Here is an 18,730-nt window from a genome sequence, read left to right as displayed (position 1 = left end):
AAGCTGTGATGTGTGTGCTGGAACAGGAAATGAATGCAGACAGAGGAGGCAGGCAAGCTGAAACTGGCACAAAGCTCTAGCGTGAATACACACCCGCCCACAATACACACACACACACACACACACACACACACACACGGACACACACTGGCCCTGAGCAACAACTGTCAGAGCTGGAACTTTGAACTATAGGTGGAACGACAGAGCGGTGGTGGCGAAAGACTGAAGCCTGTCTAAGACATTAGGCGGACTGAGGAAGGAAAAGAGATTTTAAAGAAAAAAGAAGACCAACAGGAGACAGATCTTACAAATGTAACTTGAAGAAGAAGAAGAGAGAGAAACAAAGGTGTGGAGAAGATGGTGTGTCGATCCTGCCTCAGCAGGTAAACTTCTTCTAACTTCTGAGTACTAATTTGGTTACTTGAGTTGTACATAATATTCATTCTGTCTTGAGGTACTTTGCATTTTATTTTTAGCCTTATGACTTTTCCTTAAAGTTAGAGATACCTCTAACAGCTACCTTCCTTTTTCCTGTCGTGTTGCATGACAAATGGCTATCTGTGCACATAAATAGCAGCTTGTTGCTGTTTACAAAGAAAAGGCGAAGTGAGCCATCTTACACTGTGATGTGAGACCAGTAAATCAGTGCATACTGTAAGCAACTCTTGATTTTTTTGTCACTTTATGTTTGAGTTTTGTTATGCGCCGATGTCAGAAATTGATCACCACTATCACCGTGAAATGAAGATTTAAGATATTGTGATGCCTGTATTCAGCTTCATATGCTCAATGGAACCTGTGACGAAAGATAAGAATCATTTTGTATGCATTCTTAATCTATTTTAAGTGTGTACAAACAAGGTATTCCCTTTGAGAGGATATGTTTTAGACATTTTTTGTTGTTGTTGTGTAAACTGCACAGTGAGTAAGAGTGCTCTTTCTGCATTCCTGAGGTGACTGGGCTGGTGGGTGTGGGTGTGGAGGAAAACTGGAACACCGCAGATCTGGTACTGTTATCTGAGTACACTGCACATTCAGAGGAGAATCTCATTTCTCCCTCAGGTCTTCGCTTTGCGCACATCTCAGAATAACGAATAACCCTTCTGACTTTCTGAGGCCATTGCTTTGTGTGGGTTAGAATCTGAATGAACGGCAGGTTTTATTTGAACATTTTAACTGTACACATCTGAGATTGGCCAACTGGTAAACTTTAGAAAATTCTGTCATTTACTCACCGTTCTTCCTTTCATGGGACACAAAAGGTGATGTGAGACAGAATGTCCAGGCTTTTCTTTTCCTTACAACAACAGCAGATAGATTAGTAGCCCGAATAGATTGATAAAGCATTGTAAAAAAGTAGTCCAGTCCATATGAATTATTCATTATATTCCAAGTCTTCTGAAATTTTACTAGCTATACATGAATCGACCAAAAAATAAAGGTTCCTTATTGGCATCAATAGTCCCATGAAGAACCTTTAACATCCATGGAACCTTTTCAATGCACAAAAGGTTCTTTAGATTATTTGAATTTTCTTCACAATAAGAACATTTTGTGGGAACCTAAAATGGTTCTTCTAAGGCATCACTGCAAAACCCCCTTTTTGGAACCTTTATTTTTAAGTGAAAAGTTGTTTGTTGCTGAATATCTCCTCCGCTTTCATCTTGTTGATTTCCATCACGTTGAACTCCAATGAAGTTGGAGATCACTGACATCAAACCTGGTGCATGTTTGAATGCCCACATGCACAAATTAGATTCGATCATTTTCAACAAAAAACAAGATAAGGCTGGAATACACTACACGACTTTTAAAATCTGAACAGATTTTAAAACGTTAGGCAACGCCAACTTTGTAAATAGTCAAGAGAGAAAAACTGGCCATCATACACATTAAACGACTGAGAATCTTTCACTACCAGACTTTAAAGTCCTTCCGATCACAACAAACTCACACCGAAATGTGCGCAATGTTGCTAGGCGACGCGTGACTAATGAAAACATTTTCTGAAATCGTCTGAAAATATCAAACATGTTTAAAATCCTCAGACTGGATGGAATCAGACTTGAAAAACTATGTGACCATCATGCACGACATAACTGTCTATGTAATTTGTCAACTCAAATCTGCAGACTGGCTCTGATTTTCTGCAACTAGTGTCAACTTATCCAAACTGTAAATTGGGTGAAAATGGGGGCAAAAGGTGCGCTGCACCAATATACCAAAACTCGCTAGTTCAAACTTATGCACCCTCCAGAAGCTTGCCTTGTGGTGCCATGCAAAGAGGCACAAAACTGACCTTTTCCTGGACTTTTCCCAGCTGCTCTTAAAAATTAAGGTGCTTCATGATGCCATAGAAGAACCTTTTTGTCTAAATTGTTCCATAAAGAACCTTTAACATCTTTAGAACCTCTTTGTTTCACAAAAGGTTCTTTGTGGCGAAAGAAGGTTCTTCAGATTATAAAAAAATAATAATAAGTGACGTGACATGTGGCCAAGTATGGTGACCCATACTCGAAATTAGTGCTCTGCATTTATCCCATCCAAAGTGCACACACACAGCAGTGAACACACACACACACCGTGAACACACACACACCGTGAACACACACCCGGAGCAGTGGGCAGCCATTTATGCCCGGGGAACAGTTGGGGGTTCGGTGCCTTGTTACTAGCTATACATGAATCGACCAAAAAATAAAGGTTCCTTATTGGCATCAATAGTCCCATGAAGAACCTTTAACATCCATGGAACCTTTTCAATGCACAAAAGGTTCTTTAGATTATTTGAATTTTCTTCACAATAAGAACATTTTGTGGGAACCTAAAATGGTTCTTCTAAGGCATCACTGCAAAACCCCCTTTTTGGAACCTTTATTTTTAAGTGAAAAGTTGTTTGTTGCTGAATATCTCCTCCGCTTTCATCTTGTTGATTTCCATCACGTTGAACTCCAATGAAGTTGGAGATCACTGACATCAAACCTGGTGCATGTTTGAATGCCCACATGCACAAATTAGATTCGATCATTTTCAACAAAAAACAAGTTAAGGCTGGAATACACTACACGACTTTTAAAATCTGAACAGATTTTAAAACGTTAGGCAACGCCAACTTTGTAAATAGTCAAGAGAGAAAAACTGGCCATCATACACATTAAACGACTGAGAATCTTTCACTACCAGACTTTAAAGTCCTTCCGATCACAACAAACTCACACCGAAATGTGCGCAATGTTGCTAGGCGACGCGTGACTAATGAAAACATTTTCTGAAATCGTCTGAAAATATCAAACATGTTTAAAATCCTCAGACTGGATGGAATCAGACTTGAAAAACTATGTGACCATCATGCACGACATAACTGTCTATGTAATTTGTCAACTCAAATCTGCAGACTGGCTCTGATTTTCTGCAACTAGTGTCAACTTATCCAAACTGTAAATTGGGTGAAAATGGGGGCAAAAGGTGCGCTGCACCAATATACCAAAACTCGCTAGTTCAAACTTATGCACCCTCCAGAAGCTTGCCTTGTGGTGCCATGCAAAGAGGCACAAAACTGACCTTTTCCTGGACTTTTCCCAGCTGCTCTTAAAAATTAAGGTGCTTCATGATGCCATAGAAGAACCTTTTTGTCTAAATTGTTCCATAAAGAACCTTTAACATCTTTAGAACCTCTTTGTTTCACAAAAGGTTCTTTGTGGCGAAAGAAGGTTCTTCAGATTATAAAAAAATAATAATAAGTGACGTGACATGTGGCCAAGTATGGTGACCCATACTCGAAATTAGTGCTCTGCATTTATCCCATCCAAAGTGCACACACACAGCAGTGAACACACACACACACCGTGAACACACACACACCGTGAACACACACCCGGAGCAGTGGGCAGCCATTTATGCCCGGGGAACAGTTGGGGGTTCGGTGCCTTGCTCAAGGACACCTCAGTCGTGGTATTGAAGGTGGGCGAGAGCGCTGTACATTCACTCCCCCCACCTACAATCCCTGCCGGTACGAGACTCGAACCCACAACCTTGGGTTACGAGTCCGATTCTCTAACCATTAGGCCACGACTTGATAAAAAGGTAAGGAAGAGATGGTTCTTTAAAAAAACTTTGACTGAATGGTTCTTTGTGGAACCAAAAATGGTTCTTCTATGGCATCGCTGTGAAGAACCTTTTAAGCACCTTTATTTTTAAGAGTGTGGCGGAATTACCTGCCTATCTCAATTTGAGCAGCTGAGTCTTTAGCCATTTAAAAAAAAAAAAAAAGACACTAAAGACATATCTTTTTCTCCAGCACTTGACCAATTAATACTAGCACTTGCCTATTCTATTCTATTCTATTCTATTCTAAATAGAAAACCCTAGCTTATGTGTACTGTGCTAGACTAACTGAGACTTGTGACTTGTCACAGCACTTGTATACAGTTGCTCTCTCATTGGTCTGATTGCTTCTATTGCTCTCCTCATTTGTAAGTCGCTTTGGATAAAAGCGTCTGCTAAATGATTAAATGTAAATGTAGTGTATATTCCAGCTAGTCTGTACATCACACAAATCGTTAACTATATGGTTGAACAATTCTTTTAACATTACATATGCAACAAGGAAAAGGAAGGGAAAACAGCTTTTAGCATAGAATTTCCTGTTCTTGTATTTCTTTGTTCTGTATACCTGACAGGCTATATGAAAGACATAAAAAGACTATTCAAAACATATTAGGGATGCTGAAGACCTTGGGCTGACTACATGTGACAGGAGATAATATGAAGTGGTTAGGACAGCCCTAAATCTAATTCTAAAAATGACCGTTTGCTGGGGTGAGTGAACACATCACATAAAGACCCATTTTCCCCCGCCGTGAACATCCTGTAAGAGAACCAGACAGCACATCAAGGTCAAAGCAAGCCAGGCTAGAGAAAAACAAGGAGTTTCCGTGTTTAAACAGTGTCTAAATGGGAACGGCCTCCTCCAATTGTTCTACGCTAACAGCCGTTTTCAACTGGAAGGACCCCCCCCCCCCTGAATACAGCTTGAGCAGATTCCAAGGTGATTTCTTTTTAAACTCCTCCAACATGATGAATCACGCATTGATGTTTCTCTCATTTTTGCTCCGCTGCTGTTCAACTCCTGGCTCAAAAGTTGTCAAACAGGTTCTGGCTCCCCGTTTCAAAGCTGAACTGTTTGTGAAATACATTAAGTAACCAGTTTGAGATCTAAGTTGACATACAGTAACTGCAAATCAGTATGGAGAAGATGTGTTCTCGGAATCAAATATATAACGGTGATTTTGGCCACTTCCTTCTTGGATTATGCAATGTCTTTTGGTAGACCACAAGGCCTCCTTTCGATCCATTGCCACCCCTTGGTTTATGAAGCGAGAAGGTGGTCTGGCCTTCTGTTTACTTCCCTATTTAAGAAAAGACTGCTGTGTTTGTCTACAAACTCTCTTGGTAAAATGTGCAAGGGTGGTGTTTCTTCGTCTCGTCTGACTCTCAGAACACTTGTCTTGACTTGTTAAAAAACAGCAGCTGATGTTGTTTTGGCAAGAGGCTGATAAAGTCTACTACAGACTACAGATTTTTCTCCTTTCATATGGCTAAGAGCCAAACATGATTTTGCCTTATTTTTTCATTGTAAGGCAATCGATTTCCAGTTTCCAATGGTGTGATGCAGGATCTGTTAAAGTAGTTATTAAATTCATCTTTCTGTGACACATCAATGACAAATCAGTTCGTAAAATATAATTGTTTCAATTTACATTATAGTGGCTGTAAGGGTGCAAACTGCTCACATAGAGACTAAAGAGTGCTTTACATATCTAACAAATTAACTTTTGAGAGTTTCTTGGACATTGTAAATTTGAAAATTGGTTTCCTTTTAATTCATGAGTTGGAATATGAACTGAACTGTCACATATGAAGTTGGAATTTGAATGATGAAATGCATAAACTAAATACAAATGTATCCATCACAAACATCATAGCATTTTAAACAAAAAAACAACAAAAAAACTTTAAAATCCCAACTACTTCTATCTGTCACTCACTCTCATAAGATAAAGACATCTGGGGCCTCATTTATCAACAGTGCGTACGCACAGATGTGTGCGTAATGAGTGCATAAGAACAATTTCATGCAAAGTGTATCAACTTGTACTTATACGTAGGAATGTGTGTAAATATAAGCACAACTCTGAGCATGCTTACGCAGAGAATCTAGCGGTAGAATGGCGATACTACAAAAAGAAAGTGCAGCTGCGTGTTTCCTATGTCCTTTAATTGCAAATACTCAGTTTATAAATTCATAGTTCAAGCTAGACATTTGCATAATTGGTGTAAAAAGCAATAAAAGACACACTGCAAAAAAAGGTTTATTTTGTCATTTCTTGTCAAAAGATCTAAAAATTCTTAAATAAAGATGCATTTACTAGATAAGCAAAGAGAAATAAGATATTTAGTCTAAAAAGTACAGTGAATTTTGCTTAAAACAAGTAAAATCCTCTTAAAACAAGATTATTTTTCTTACCCCACAGGCAGATACGTAATTTTACTTATTTTAAGCAAAATGCACTTAATTTAGATTTTTTTTCCACAATACTAAATTTGCAAAATCTTTTTGCTTATATAGTAAATGCATCTTGATTTAAGAATTTTTATATATTTTAACTAGAAACAAGACAAAAATACTAAGATAAGCCTTTTTTGTTATTAATATTATTAATGCCGAGTTCACACTGCACGATTTTCAAAGACGTCGCATCACTGTTGTTTTCACACTGCACGACTATCTGGGGTAGCATTCAGTTGTTGCTGTGTTCACACTGCATGACTATCTGGGGTAGCATTCAGTTGTTGCTGTGTTCACACTGCATGACTATCTGGGGTAGCATTCAGTTGTTGCTGTGTTCACACTGCACGATGGAACGACGACCGGAGGTTACACACTGCATGACTTTATAATAGGAAGAATCGCAAAATACTATTTTTTTGGCGGGGTTCTCCTGGTACAATTCACATTCCAGGGCCTAAATATCACGTTATTGGGGTCGCTTCAACCTAATGACATGAAAAATAACCGGCGGCAATCACGGATTTGGCAACACTGGTCCGCAAACTACGTTTCATATAACTCCCCGAACTTCCCGCTGCCCCCTGTATCTTGGTCTCTCATTGGCTGTAGGTCATTCGCCGATTGTGTTGTTCAGTCAGAACTCATTGCACACAGCGTGATTGTGAATTGCTGACAGCTCCAGATATTTAGCATGCCAAATATTTCACGGGCGTCGGCGATTCTCTCAGATCGTGTCTTTGATAATTCACACTGGCGTGAACGAGCATCGATTTGCCTCCGATTTCGCAAAACCTGTTGGCGAGTGAAAAATCGGGCTAAAATCATGCAGTGTTAACTCGGCATAAGAACCATGTATGCATGTTTGATAAATATGGATTTTTTTGTACTTACATTCTAAATTTCATTCATAGGACAAAATATAGAAACTTTTCTACGCATTGTTGATAAATGAGGGCCCAGGTCTGACAAGAAATTCTTGAGAAATGCCCTTTTACTGTTAGCTTACATCTATGTTAAGTGATTAAACAAAAGCAAATACTCAATGTATTTAATACATTATTTGTATAATATTAAAATAATTATTTACAAACCATTTATATAGGGCTATTTCTGCATCTGAAATGCTGCTCATCTGTTGAAAGAGCCACGGAGCATATGCATCTAGTCCATGGAAATAAGTGCTGTGACTAGACATAAAAGAATTGCATTTAAGATCCTTGGAGAATTGTTTGATTGAAGAAGCAAGCTTGCTTTGATTTGACACAGCTTCAAACAACTACTACACACGGGATGTTTAAAAGGAACACGGCACATTGGGGTTGAGGGACTTGACATCTTAGCATGACAAGAACCTCCTGATCAAGTTCTGAAGTTTCACATTTATTTATACAACCAAGTATAAACTTATATGACCACAGATATAACTGGAACACACACATCTCAAATCAGTAGAAAGCAAATTTTTGTTGCTGACAGTGCAGCATGTCTTCCTTTCTCTCTCTCTTTGTATTAGACATGCAAGAGGAAGGAAGTCTTTTAAAAACAGCCACCATGAAAACCAGACTTTTAAAAAGATCAAGTGAAATAGTGGTCATCAGATAATAAAAAACAAAGGTGCAGCAATGTAATATTTACATTAGAACTGACACAATGCATCACATCTCCAGTGCTTTGGCAATCAGATCAATCAATGTTCTTTAAAATGTCAGTGACATAATATCCTGTGTGTCTATATCTCAGATCCAATTTTTTTACATAAATTGCTGGCAGCTGATTCCAAATAGCACTTTGATTACTGACACTATACTGTTATCTGTCTTTCGTATTACAGTCAACTTCCTTTCCTTTACAGGCAGTAGTCAAACCACATACCAAAGATTACCAAGTGATAGAGGTCGCTGAGCAAACATTAAACCGCTGTTGCGTCAAGGGTGAATCTCTTTAAGTACTTTGAGTACTCTGTAAACAGATAAACTGGCAATTAATATAATCATCTAGACACATATACATTATATAGATGTAATACTATTAATTCATGTAATACTAATAAGTTAACATCTATATAAAATTAATTACAATGAATGTAATTATAATGCGATATGAATTACTATTACATTCCAAAAAAGTTGCTCTGATCTTTCTTGAGAGTCTGTGGAGGTCATGCTTGATTGGTTGCTTCAGGTCACTGATCAGAACTGGGGCATTTAACCTCAGCTATTGGTCCATATCAGCGCACTATATCACAGTTGCCTGCCTTAATTCTCTTAGGTTAAACATCAGCTGTTGACAAAAGGTGTAGGTTAGAGATCTCCACTGTTGACTTAAAATGAATGTGGTACCGATGCAATGAAATACTGTGCTTCATTAGAATTAGCAGCAACTTCACCATGGCAATACAATTTTGCAACAGACCGTTTCAATTTTTTATATATATTTTTTGGACACAGTCCTATGGTGAAAAGTTTTTAAAAAACAGTACCGTTTCTTTGTATTTGTGAATTTTACTAGCAATTTCTAGTGTACTTTGTTTCTACTATGTATGACAGTTCATACAACTTTAGATATACCATTGTGCAAGGAGCAGCACGATCTCATTTTGATAGAATCAGGCTTGTTGGGCAAAGTCTGAATAGCTGGACCTGTAGAAAGTTCAGCCAAAGTGCTGTTGTTTTTGCATTTATACAGCAGGTGCCCTTTGCTCATGACTCAAATGTGAGGCAGCAAATAAACAGTAATCCGTGTCTTCTGCTCAAATTGCTTTTTATAATCCTCTCATTTGTTTTCTACCCACAGGAGGGCCTTTCCTGAGCCTTGATTCCAGCTTGATTCCCTCAAGGGGTGAATAGGTGAGACGGGTAAGATGACGTCCTTAAACAGTCTGGGCCTGGTACTGGTAGAGTTTGAATATGAATACGAGGGTCGGGATGGTCACAAGGTGTCCATTAAACCCAACGAGCGCTACATCCTTCTGGCCAAAACAAACGATCACTGGTGGCATGTTTGCAAAGATGAACAAGCCAAGCCATTTTATATCCCTGCTAAATATGTCAAGGAGCTTCCACCCAACATCCCTTCACCTCTAGACTTCAGAGAGCCTCCAGGCCCCGCTGTGAAGCCTGTGGTGCCTGACATCACAGAGGCCCGCAAATCCGATGAGGTGACAATTAGACTTCGCTCCAAAGGTAATTACCACAAGACAGAAAACCGCATGTCTACATTTGGAGTTCCTTTGGATTTACACGAGCCCCCTTCTTACAAACATGGCAGACCTTCAGACTCCCTCATCTCCCTGAACACGGTCTCTGCCTCAGACTCATCGCATCAGAAGAAGAGGATGAGTCAAGCAACCAATCTGCTGTATGGCTCTTGCATTGAAACGGTGCCTGATAAGTTTCGAGTGCCTAGCTTCAGCCCAGCTGACCCTCTCCATAAACCTATCCCTGTCAAACCTGTGGAGCTCCCCGTCAGCAAGAACCTAAACGAGACTAAACGTCACAGGAAGTCTCCCGAGCTGGAATCCCCAAAAGAGCCAGAAAGTGAAAGCTCTAGCTCAGAACCACTGCCATCACCAGACTCTGAAAATATTTATGAATCCATATCGGATCTGAATCTGGACCTGTCGACACTGACAGACAAAACACCTGCTGGATTGCCAAGCCCTCAGACCAACACATCATGCTCTGCTCCAACAATAAAGGTACCGTTTTAGCTATATGAGAATGCCTTTTAAATTCTTATTCCTTTCCAGATTTTTAAGGCAGCAAATAGTACATATCTAGGGAAGCAGAATGCAAATTAATTTGGGAGGGGGGGGTCCAACAAAAGGTGCATAAATCCATCATAAAAAGTGCTCCACATGGCTCCAGGAGGTTAATAAAGGCCTTCTGAAGCATATCGATGCATTTTGGTTAGAAACTTTATAAACCGTAATCTCTAGCTTCCATAACTGTTGTACGTACGTTCACTAGAAAGTGGAGTTCCTGCAGATGACGTAGGACGTAGGCGAATAATGACGAACGCAGAAGTGCAGTGGACAGAGCAAAACAAAACACCGGTCACAAATTAGAAGTACAAAATGAGGATTTGTAAAGGCAGGAGGATTTTGATATAATCCAAGAGGAGACTGGTTTTCCTTTGTTGTGAACAAAACTTGGTTCTCGCGAGACTAGCATATTCTCACCAGAGCTTATGTTACGCCTATGTCCTACCAACGTGATCTCATGATAATTCGTATGTATTTTACGTAAAATGTGCTTCTATAAAACGTACATTTACTTTTTTATTGTACGTTTTTACAGGCACTAAAACGTACAATACTGACGTATTTTCAGCATTTAAACGTACAAAACTGACGTATTGACGACACCTAAAAATGACTCCTTGTGAATATTGAAATCGCAGCATTAATTTTATTAGTTTTTAGTTGTCATATGAAGTACCTTGTTTTCAATTGCATTATTAAATTGTTTACTCGTTTACTTATGAAATGATAACATTTCGTTTTGTTGTGATTTCTGTTGCCAGCTCGTTTCCAAGAATATGCCTACATAATGTTAAACACGACTTCACTTTAAACCTTAAAATAAATACAATTTCTGCAATCGTTTAACCTTTACTTGTCATGTAATGTTTACTTTGATTGCCATGGGCCACAAAAGGTGTTTTTTCCACATGCTGTGACTGAAAATATAACTATAAAATACACCAAAAGATTACTTTTAGTACTGCTTTTGACATTTTTGCAATAAATAAATGATTGTAACGTTAATTGCATTTATCTGTCATGTTTTTCTTATACTGTACAGAAATGTTTAGGCTTATAGGTAGGAGTGGAATTAGCGACTGTAAATATATTGTAATGATATATTGTTTAAAAATTTTGTATTTTCCTGCGTATTTCGGTAATTTGCGTTTTATATCCTTTATCGCTATAGAATGGGTAGGTTAAGGGGTCTAAAAATCGAAATTGCTTATTGATAAAATGATAAAAATGCATATTCGCTATAAAATGGGTAGGTTTGGGGGCAGGTTAAAGGTTTGGGGGCAGGTTAAGGGGTCTAAAAATCGAAATCGCTTATTGATAAAATGATAAAAATGCATTGATACGAATATCTAAATGATATAAAAGATACATACATATTTTTTATAAAAATACGTAGCGATTTGTACGTTTTAAACGTTGAAATACGTCTAAATTGTACGTTTTAGCATGAATGAAAACGTACAAAAATGTAGGTTTTGTGCTTGTAAATGTTACTAATACCTACGTATAAACCTGAGACCAGGCTGGTCCTACATCACCTGCTGGCGCCACTCTATTGTGTACATGAGTACTACAGATAGCAGAAACTAGAATTTATGGTTTATAAAGTTTTAAATATGGATATTTTTCTTTCACATATACATCGATTAACTTCAGGAGGCCTTTATTAATGCCCCTGTGCTGTGTGGAATGCTTTTTATGATGGATGGATGGATGCACTTTATTGAAATTTAAAAATCTCGACCACCGTTCACTGCTATTATAAAAGCTTTTTTAAAATATAACTCCGATTGTATTCGTCTGAAAGAATAAAGTCAGATACACCTAGGATGGCTTGAGTAAATCATGGGGTAATTTTCATTTTTGGGTGAACAATCCCTTTAACTAGAAAAGTCCAACTTTGAATTAACAAAGTTAAAGAGTCTTGAGGTTTTGAAGACCATGCATGCCTTACAGATTACAGTCTTACAGGATCTGCTGATGCAAACAAGAATGCTTGTTTTCGAATCCTCTTTGAAGCATTGGTTTCTCTTTCTAAATTCCACTGTTAACGGTTCCTTAAACCATACTGACCTATTTCTGTACAGACACAACCAATACTGATGCCGAAAGATGTGATAAATCATTTAAACCCAGTTACATCATTGCCTTTCACATACACTAATGTTAAAATTTGTCTTCTGTCTTGGACGGAGAAAGCATTGGGCATTTGATCAAAGTGGGCCACTAGGAGGCGATGTTGGCATGGTAAATCAAAGCAAAGCAGTACGTTTATCGTAAAGAACTGAGATCCACTATAAACGAATTTGCACCCATTATCATATCTTCTACTTTCACTAACAGAATTTACAGACAGCCATGATCTTGATGTGATCAGGTCACCATCAATGTGGCATTTTGTTCACTTTAGAAGTAGTTACTCAGCTGTTTTTGGAGCCACATGAAATAAAGCACTGGAAACAATGGGAAATAAAGGAGAGCTGCTTAACAATAACGCCCTCCTACGTGACATCAGAACAGGATATTACAGCTTTTCCTTCAGCAAGGGAAGGATAAAGTGTATGTTTTATCCTATGAAAGACATCTAGAACTCTCATCCTATAAAAACCATGTGTACCAACATAACAGTCAGTTAGCCACTACCCTGCAAACTGTAGGCCTATCCAAAGAAAACATAAAAATCCAGTTTTATTTGCATTCACTATGTTTGTAATGCACTTGCCTGCTTACAGGTTAACAGGGCACCCATCCCTTTTTCTTGTGTGTGTGTGAACAAATTTGAAAGGTTTGGACACACTGTGCCACATAGTTCAATTAATAAAAGCTACAGGGCATGTCACAACAAGGTTAGGTTTTCTTTTGTGTCAACTGTCTCTTAAAGAATACAAAATAGAAATGCAGCTCACTTCTAGTAGCAGGCAATGTTTTCAATCAAATTCAAACCTGAAATATAATATGAGACTACGTTTTATAATTGTGTTATTTGTTTCAGAATACATTTGTGGTGGTAGAGATAAAAATACATGTTATTTGTCTTTTTGCATGTAAACTTCAAAGGGGAACATGTTAATCTCCTGGGACACTTTTGGGATCTGAGTCAGGCTTGGTGTTGAAGCTGCAAGGCTACTATTGTTGGCACAGATGTTTTAGCTTTCAAAAACAGTACAGGATCCTGAAGCTTGAAATTTGTCAGAAAACCAGGGAGAAGGAGATAAATACTGAGTATGAAAGAAAGAAAGAAAGAGAGAGAGAGAGGGGGGGTTTTATTGTTATTTTCAAATTGTCCCATTCTCTACTACATTGGTAATTTAAATTGTTTGTCATAAAGCTACTGAAACATTGAAACTTTGTGGGAGGAGAGAGACAGATGGAGAGCGAGAGTGAAAGAGAGATGTTTGGCCTACTTTTTTTTTTTTTACAGAAATAGCTTTCTATAGAAAAATGATTAAATATAAAATATTCATTTTCATTTCAGTTTCATAACAGAATTCCAGAATTTGTACAAAATTCCAGGGAATCTAGTAGTTCATTCTCATGTTCTCAGTTGCTCTAAACATTGCCTCATTTCAAAGCATTTTAAGTTATAGCGGACAAAGCCTGGATTACTTTTAGTACTGCTTTTGACATTTTTGCAATAAATAAATGATTGTAACGTTAATTGCATTTATCTGTCATGTTTTTCTTATACTGTACAGAAATGTTTAGGCTTATAGGTAGGAGTGGAATTAGCGACTATAAATATATTGTAATGATATATTGTTTAAAAATTTTGTATTTTCCTGCGTATTTCGGTAATTTGCGTTTTATATCCTTTATCGCTATAGAATGGGTAGGTTAAGGGGTCTAAAAATCGAAATTGCTTATTGATAAAATGATAAAAATGCATATTCGCTATAAAATGGGTAGGTTTGGGGGCAGGTTAAGGGGTCTAAAAATCGAAATCGCTTATTGATAAAATGATAAAAATGCATTGATACGAATATCTAAATGATATAAAAGATACATACATATTTTTTATAAAAATACGTAGCGATTTGTACGTTTTAAACGTTGAAATACGTCTAAATTGTACGTTTTAGCATGAATGAAAGCGTACAAAAGTGTAGGTTTTGTGCTTGTAAATGTTACTAATACCTACGTATAAACATGAGACCAGGCTGGTCCTACATCACCTGCTGGCGCTACTCTATTGTGTACATGAGTACTACAGATAGCAGAAACTAGAATTTATGGTTTATAAAGTTTTAAATATGGATATTTTTCTTTCACATATACATCGATTCACTTCAGGAGGCCTTTATTAATGCCCCTGTGCTGTGTGGAATGCTTTTTATGATGGATGGATGGATGCACTTTATTGAAATTTAAAAATCTCGACCACCGTTCGCTGCTATTATAAAAGCTTTTTAAAAATATAACTCCGATTGTATTCGTCTGAAAGAATAAAGTCAGATACACCTAGGATGGCTTGAGTAAATCATGGGGTAATTTTCATTTTTGGGTGAACAATCCCTTTAACTAGAAAAGTCCAACTTTGAATTAACAAAGTTAAAGAGTCTTGAGGTTTTGAAGACCATGCATGCCTTACAGATTACAGTCTTACAGGATCTGCTGATGCAAACAAGAATGCTTGTTTTCGAATCCTCTTTGAAGCATTGGTTTCTCTTTCTAAATTCCACTGTTAACGGTTCCTTAAACCATACTGACCTATTTCTGTACAGACACAACCAATACTGATGCCGAAAGATGTGATAAATCATTTAAACCCAGTTACATCATTGCCTTTCACATACACTAATGTTAAAATTTGTCTTCTGTCTTGGACGGAGAAAGCATTGGGCATTTGATCAAAGTGGGCCACTAGGAGGCGATGTTGGCATGGTAAATCAAAGCAAAGCAGTACGTTTATCGTAAAGAACTGAGATCCACTATAAACGAATTTGCACCCATTATCATATCTTCTACTTTCACTAACAGAATTTACAGACAGCCATGATCTTGATGTGATCAGGTCACCATCAATGTGGCATTTTGTTCACTTTAGAAGTAGTTACTCAGCTGTTTTTGGAGCCACATGAAATAAAGCACTGGAAACAATGGGAAATAAAGGAGAGCTGCTTAACAATAACGCCCTCCTACGTGACATCAGAACAGGATATTACAGCTTTTCCTTCAGCAAGGGAAGGATAAAGTGTATGTTTTATCCTATGAAAGACATCTAGAACTCTCATCCTATAAAAACCATGTGTACCAACATAACAGTCAGTTAGCCACTACCCTGCAAACTGTAGGCCTATCCAAAGAAAACATAAAAATCCAGTTTTATTTGCATTCACTATGTTTGTAATGCACTTGCCTGCTTACAGGTTAACAGGGCACCCATCCCTTTTTCTTGTGTGTGTGTGAACAAATTTGAAAGGTTTGGACACACTGTGCCACATAGTTCAATTAATAAAAGCTACAGGGCATGTCACAACAAGGTTAGGTTTTCTTTTGTGTCAACTGTCTCTTAAAGAATACAAAATAGAAATGCAGCTCACTTCTAGTAGCAGGCAATGTTTTCAATCAAATTCAAACCTGAAATATAATATGAGACTACGTTTTATAATTGTGTTATTTGTTTCAGAATACATTTGTGGTGGTAGAGATAAAAATACATGTTATTTGTCTTTTTGCATGTAAACTTCAAAGGGGAACATGTTAATCTCCTGGGACACTTTTGGGATCTGAGTCAGGCTTGGTGTTGAAGCTGCAAGGCTACTATTGTTGGCACAGATGTTTTAGCTTTCAAAAACAGTACAGGATCCTGAAGCTTGAAATTTGTCAGAAAACCAGGGAGAAGGAGATAAATACTGAGTATGAAAGAAAGAAAGAAAGAGAGAGAGAGAGGGGGGGTTTTATTGTTATTTTCAAATTGTCCCATTCTCTACTACATTGGTAATTTAAATTGTTTGTCATAAAGCTACTGAAACATTGAAACTTTGTGGGAGGAGAGAGACAGATGGAGAGCGAGAGTGAAAGAGAGATGTTTGGCCTACTTTTTTTTTTTTTACAGTTTTTTTTTACTTGGCTCTCGACGCGATAAAGGCAGAACTCTTCTTAATCTTCTATTGACTTTTTATGGCGGTTAAGGCAGAACTCAACCGAATCGCTTGTTTTTAGAAGGCTTTAATGGTTATAATAAGAGCGTTTGCTATACACGACTTTGAGCGCGAATAGTCTGTGTTTATGGGAAATTATAAATCAATTCAGTTTTATTTGTATTGCGCTTTTCACAGTATAGGCCTATATTGTTTCTAAGCAGCTTTGATGCCCACTTGGGTTTGTGAAGTATAACACTGCTTTAAAAAACGAGCTTAAACCAGTCTAAACTGTTTTCACTGATCTACCTTATTTAAGCTGATCTCCCCAAATTGCTAGGAGATCAGCAAACCAGCTGTTTTCCCCTCTTAAATTAAAAATGTACAGCTCTTTATATAGAAATATAAAGTAGATTTCATGTCCACGCCTTGTTTTACCATTAAGTCAAGGTTCATTAGGTCTATTGCTGTTAAATGATTGCCATGCAGCCTATTTACTGTATGTTTTTATTAGACTGGATAATCAGTTAGCATATTCATTATAAATAGCCAACTAAAACAATACTCAAACTAAAACTGTTAAATTCCAGGTTGAAATTGATATTTTTGTGTAAAATAATATTGGGGTTTAATTTATCATGTAAATATTGATATATAAAGAAACCTTAAGTGGTCACGGAAAAGATGGAGAGCTTTTGTAGGCAGAACATTTTATTTTTGTGCTTTACCTTTGAGGTAAACCTATCATTTAACTGATTCATTTGTGCATCAAATTATTCAAGACAGTCTGTTTTGACCTCTCAATGGAGTGGAGCTGTTTTGAACAGATAAGGCCACTTGCTTTCTGAATTGCTTAGACCTGTGTGAATAAGGATTTCATCGATTGAGAAAATATAATGTAGACTGTTTAATTATTGCTTATTAATAGTAAGTTATTATGGCCTTCTAATGATTTCTTTGCACTTTTTGTGATTTACATTTCAAATTGTTAAATTCTGCAGCCTCTTTTGGATATGGATATTTTGCAGTTACAACATGAGCAAGCCAAAACCTCTGAGATGCATGCAGATGTTTAAATTTCGCACGGTATCCTCAAAACTTTAGATAATATTTGATCTGCGATCAACCTTTGAATGAATCAGTGGGATTTATTTTGTGACTAATATTTGTGCCATCTGGTTTAATACAAATTCTTTTACTTTTAATCAGACACATGTATTTATTCAGATATACTTTTAATCAGACCTAAGTGAACAGCAATGAGGAAATCTTTTAAATCGTTTAAAGTACTTTGTTTGTGAACACTGGTATAAGTGTTCCTGGTTTCTGTTATTGTTTGTGTTGCATAAGGAAGAACTGTCTGTAAACTCAGTGATCAAGAATGGGGTCAAAATACTCTGGAATGTCACACCATAAGACTATTTTGAGACTATGGGCGACGTAAATAATTGACCAAACAACATAGTGTGCATTGATTTTTGGCAGTTTGCTGTGGTTCGTGGGTTTAAATGAAAAATATTTGAATTACCTGAGGGATTTTGATTGTTATTTCAAAATCAAAGTGTTAGAAATTATTTTTCTCTAAAACATGACCCCAACACTGAAATTTGGTTAATTTGTTGGGCCTTCTTGAACCCTGCAACACTTTTTTGGTCTGTGTGTCAGTGTGTTCAGTTGAAACAAGATGGCATGAAATGCAGATGCAGTTTCCTTGACACCAGTGCTGGTAGAGTGTTCTGCTTTTTCAATAAAAATACCAGAGTACATTTACATTGCTTGCCTGTGCAACACACCCAGCCTAGATATCCTAGATATGGCTCGGATCCCTCATTTAGTGTAAGTCTATGGGATGTTTTGGGACATTTTGCCATTAATTGGCCAAAAATTATTTGCATAGATAGCACACCTCTCCTCAACAAGCCAAACTATTTGAGGTTTCAGCTGAGCTACATGATGCCAGAGTTTAATAACTAGATTTGGGGGTTTAGAAACGTCCCTAAAATATGAGCAATAACAATAGTTTGTGAGCTGAGCTAAATCGTACCTGTTGTCATTGTTTTTAAACCTGCCAATTCTAATGGCAATGCTGGAAATAAAAGGTCTGATCCAGTAACACGTTTCTGTGAAATACAGATCAGCACACAGGGTCACCTTTAAAGTGAAATCAGGTGAGTTTCTAAAAGAGCTTTTGAGGTTTTATTTGAATGATGAAGCTTTGGCCTTTAATCTAGACTTACCGCTTGATTTGGTTACACTAGAATCCCGTCTCACCCAGTTCTTCGCACGTAGCTTGTTCAGCAGGAAAGAGGAATTAAG

General features: G+C 37.4%; 1 protein-coding gene across 3 annotated transcripts in view; it reads left to right on the top strand.

The window, feature by feature from the left end:
* LOC107585057 (rho GTPase-activating protein 27-like) overlaps positions 1–18,730 on the top strand; it is a 31,472-nt gene that overhangs the window by 469 nt on the left and 12,273 nt on the right. For 2 of the 3 annotated variants that reach the window (XM_016271900.1, XM_016271898.1), the window contains exons 2-3: positions 1–383; positions 9,365–10,268. In XM_016271900.1, coding sequence (XP_016127386.1) covers positions 9,432–10,268 — 837 coding nt within the window. In that variant the 5' untranslated portion in view covers positions 1–383; positions 9,365–9,431. Of the gene's footprint in view, positions 384–553; positions 655–9,364; positions 10,269–18,730 lie in introns of those variants that run through there. The other variant, XM_016271899.1, reaches the window with a different exon arrangement.

Source organism: Sinocyclocheilus grahami, unplaced genomic scaffold (genome assembly GCF_001515645.1).
Source record: "Sinocyclocheilus grahami isolate Dianchi unplaced genomic scaffold, SAMN03320097.WGS_v1.1 scaffold66.1, whole genome shotgun sequence".
Classification (NCBI taxonomy): Eukaryota; Metazoa; Chordata; class Actinopteri; order Cypriniformes; family Cyprinidae; genus Sinocyclocheilus; species Sinocyclocheilus grahami.
This window is presented reverse-complemented; position numbering and strand designations above follow the sequence as displayed.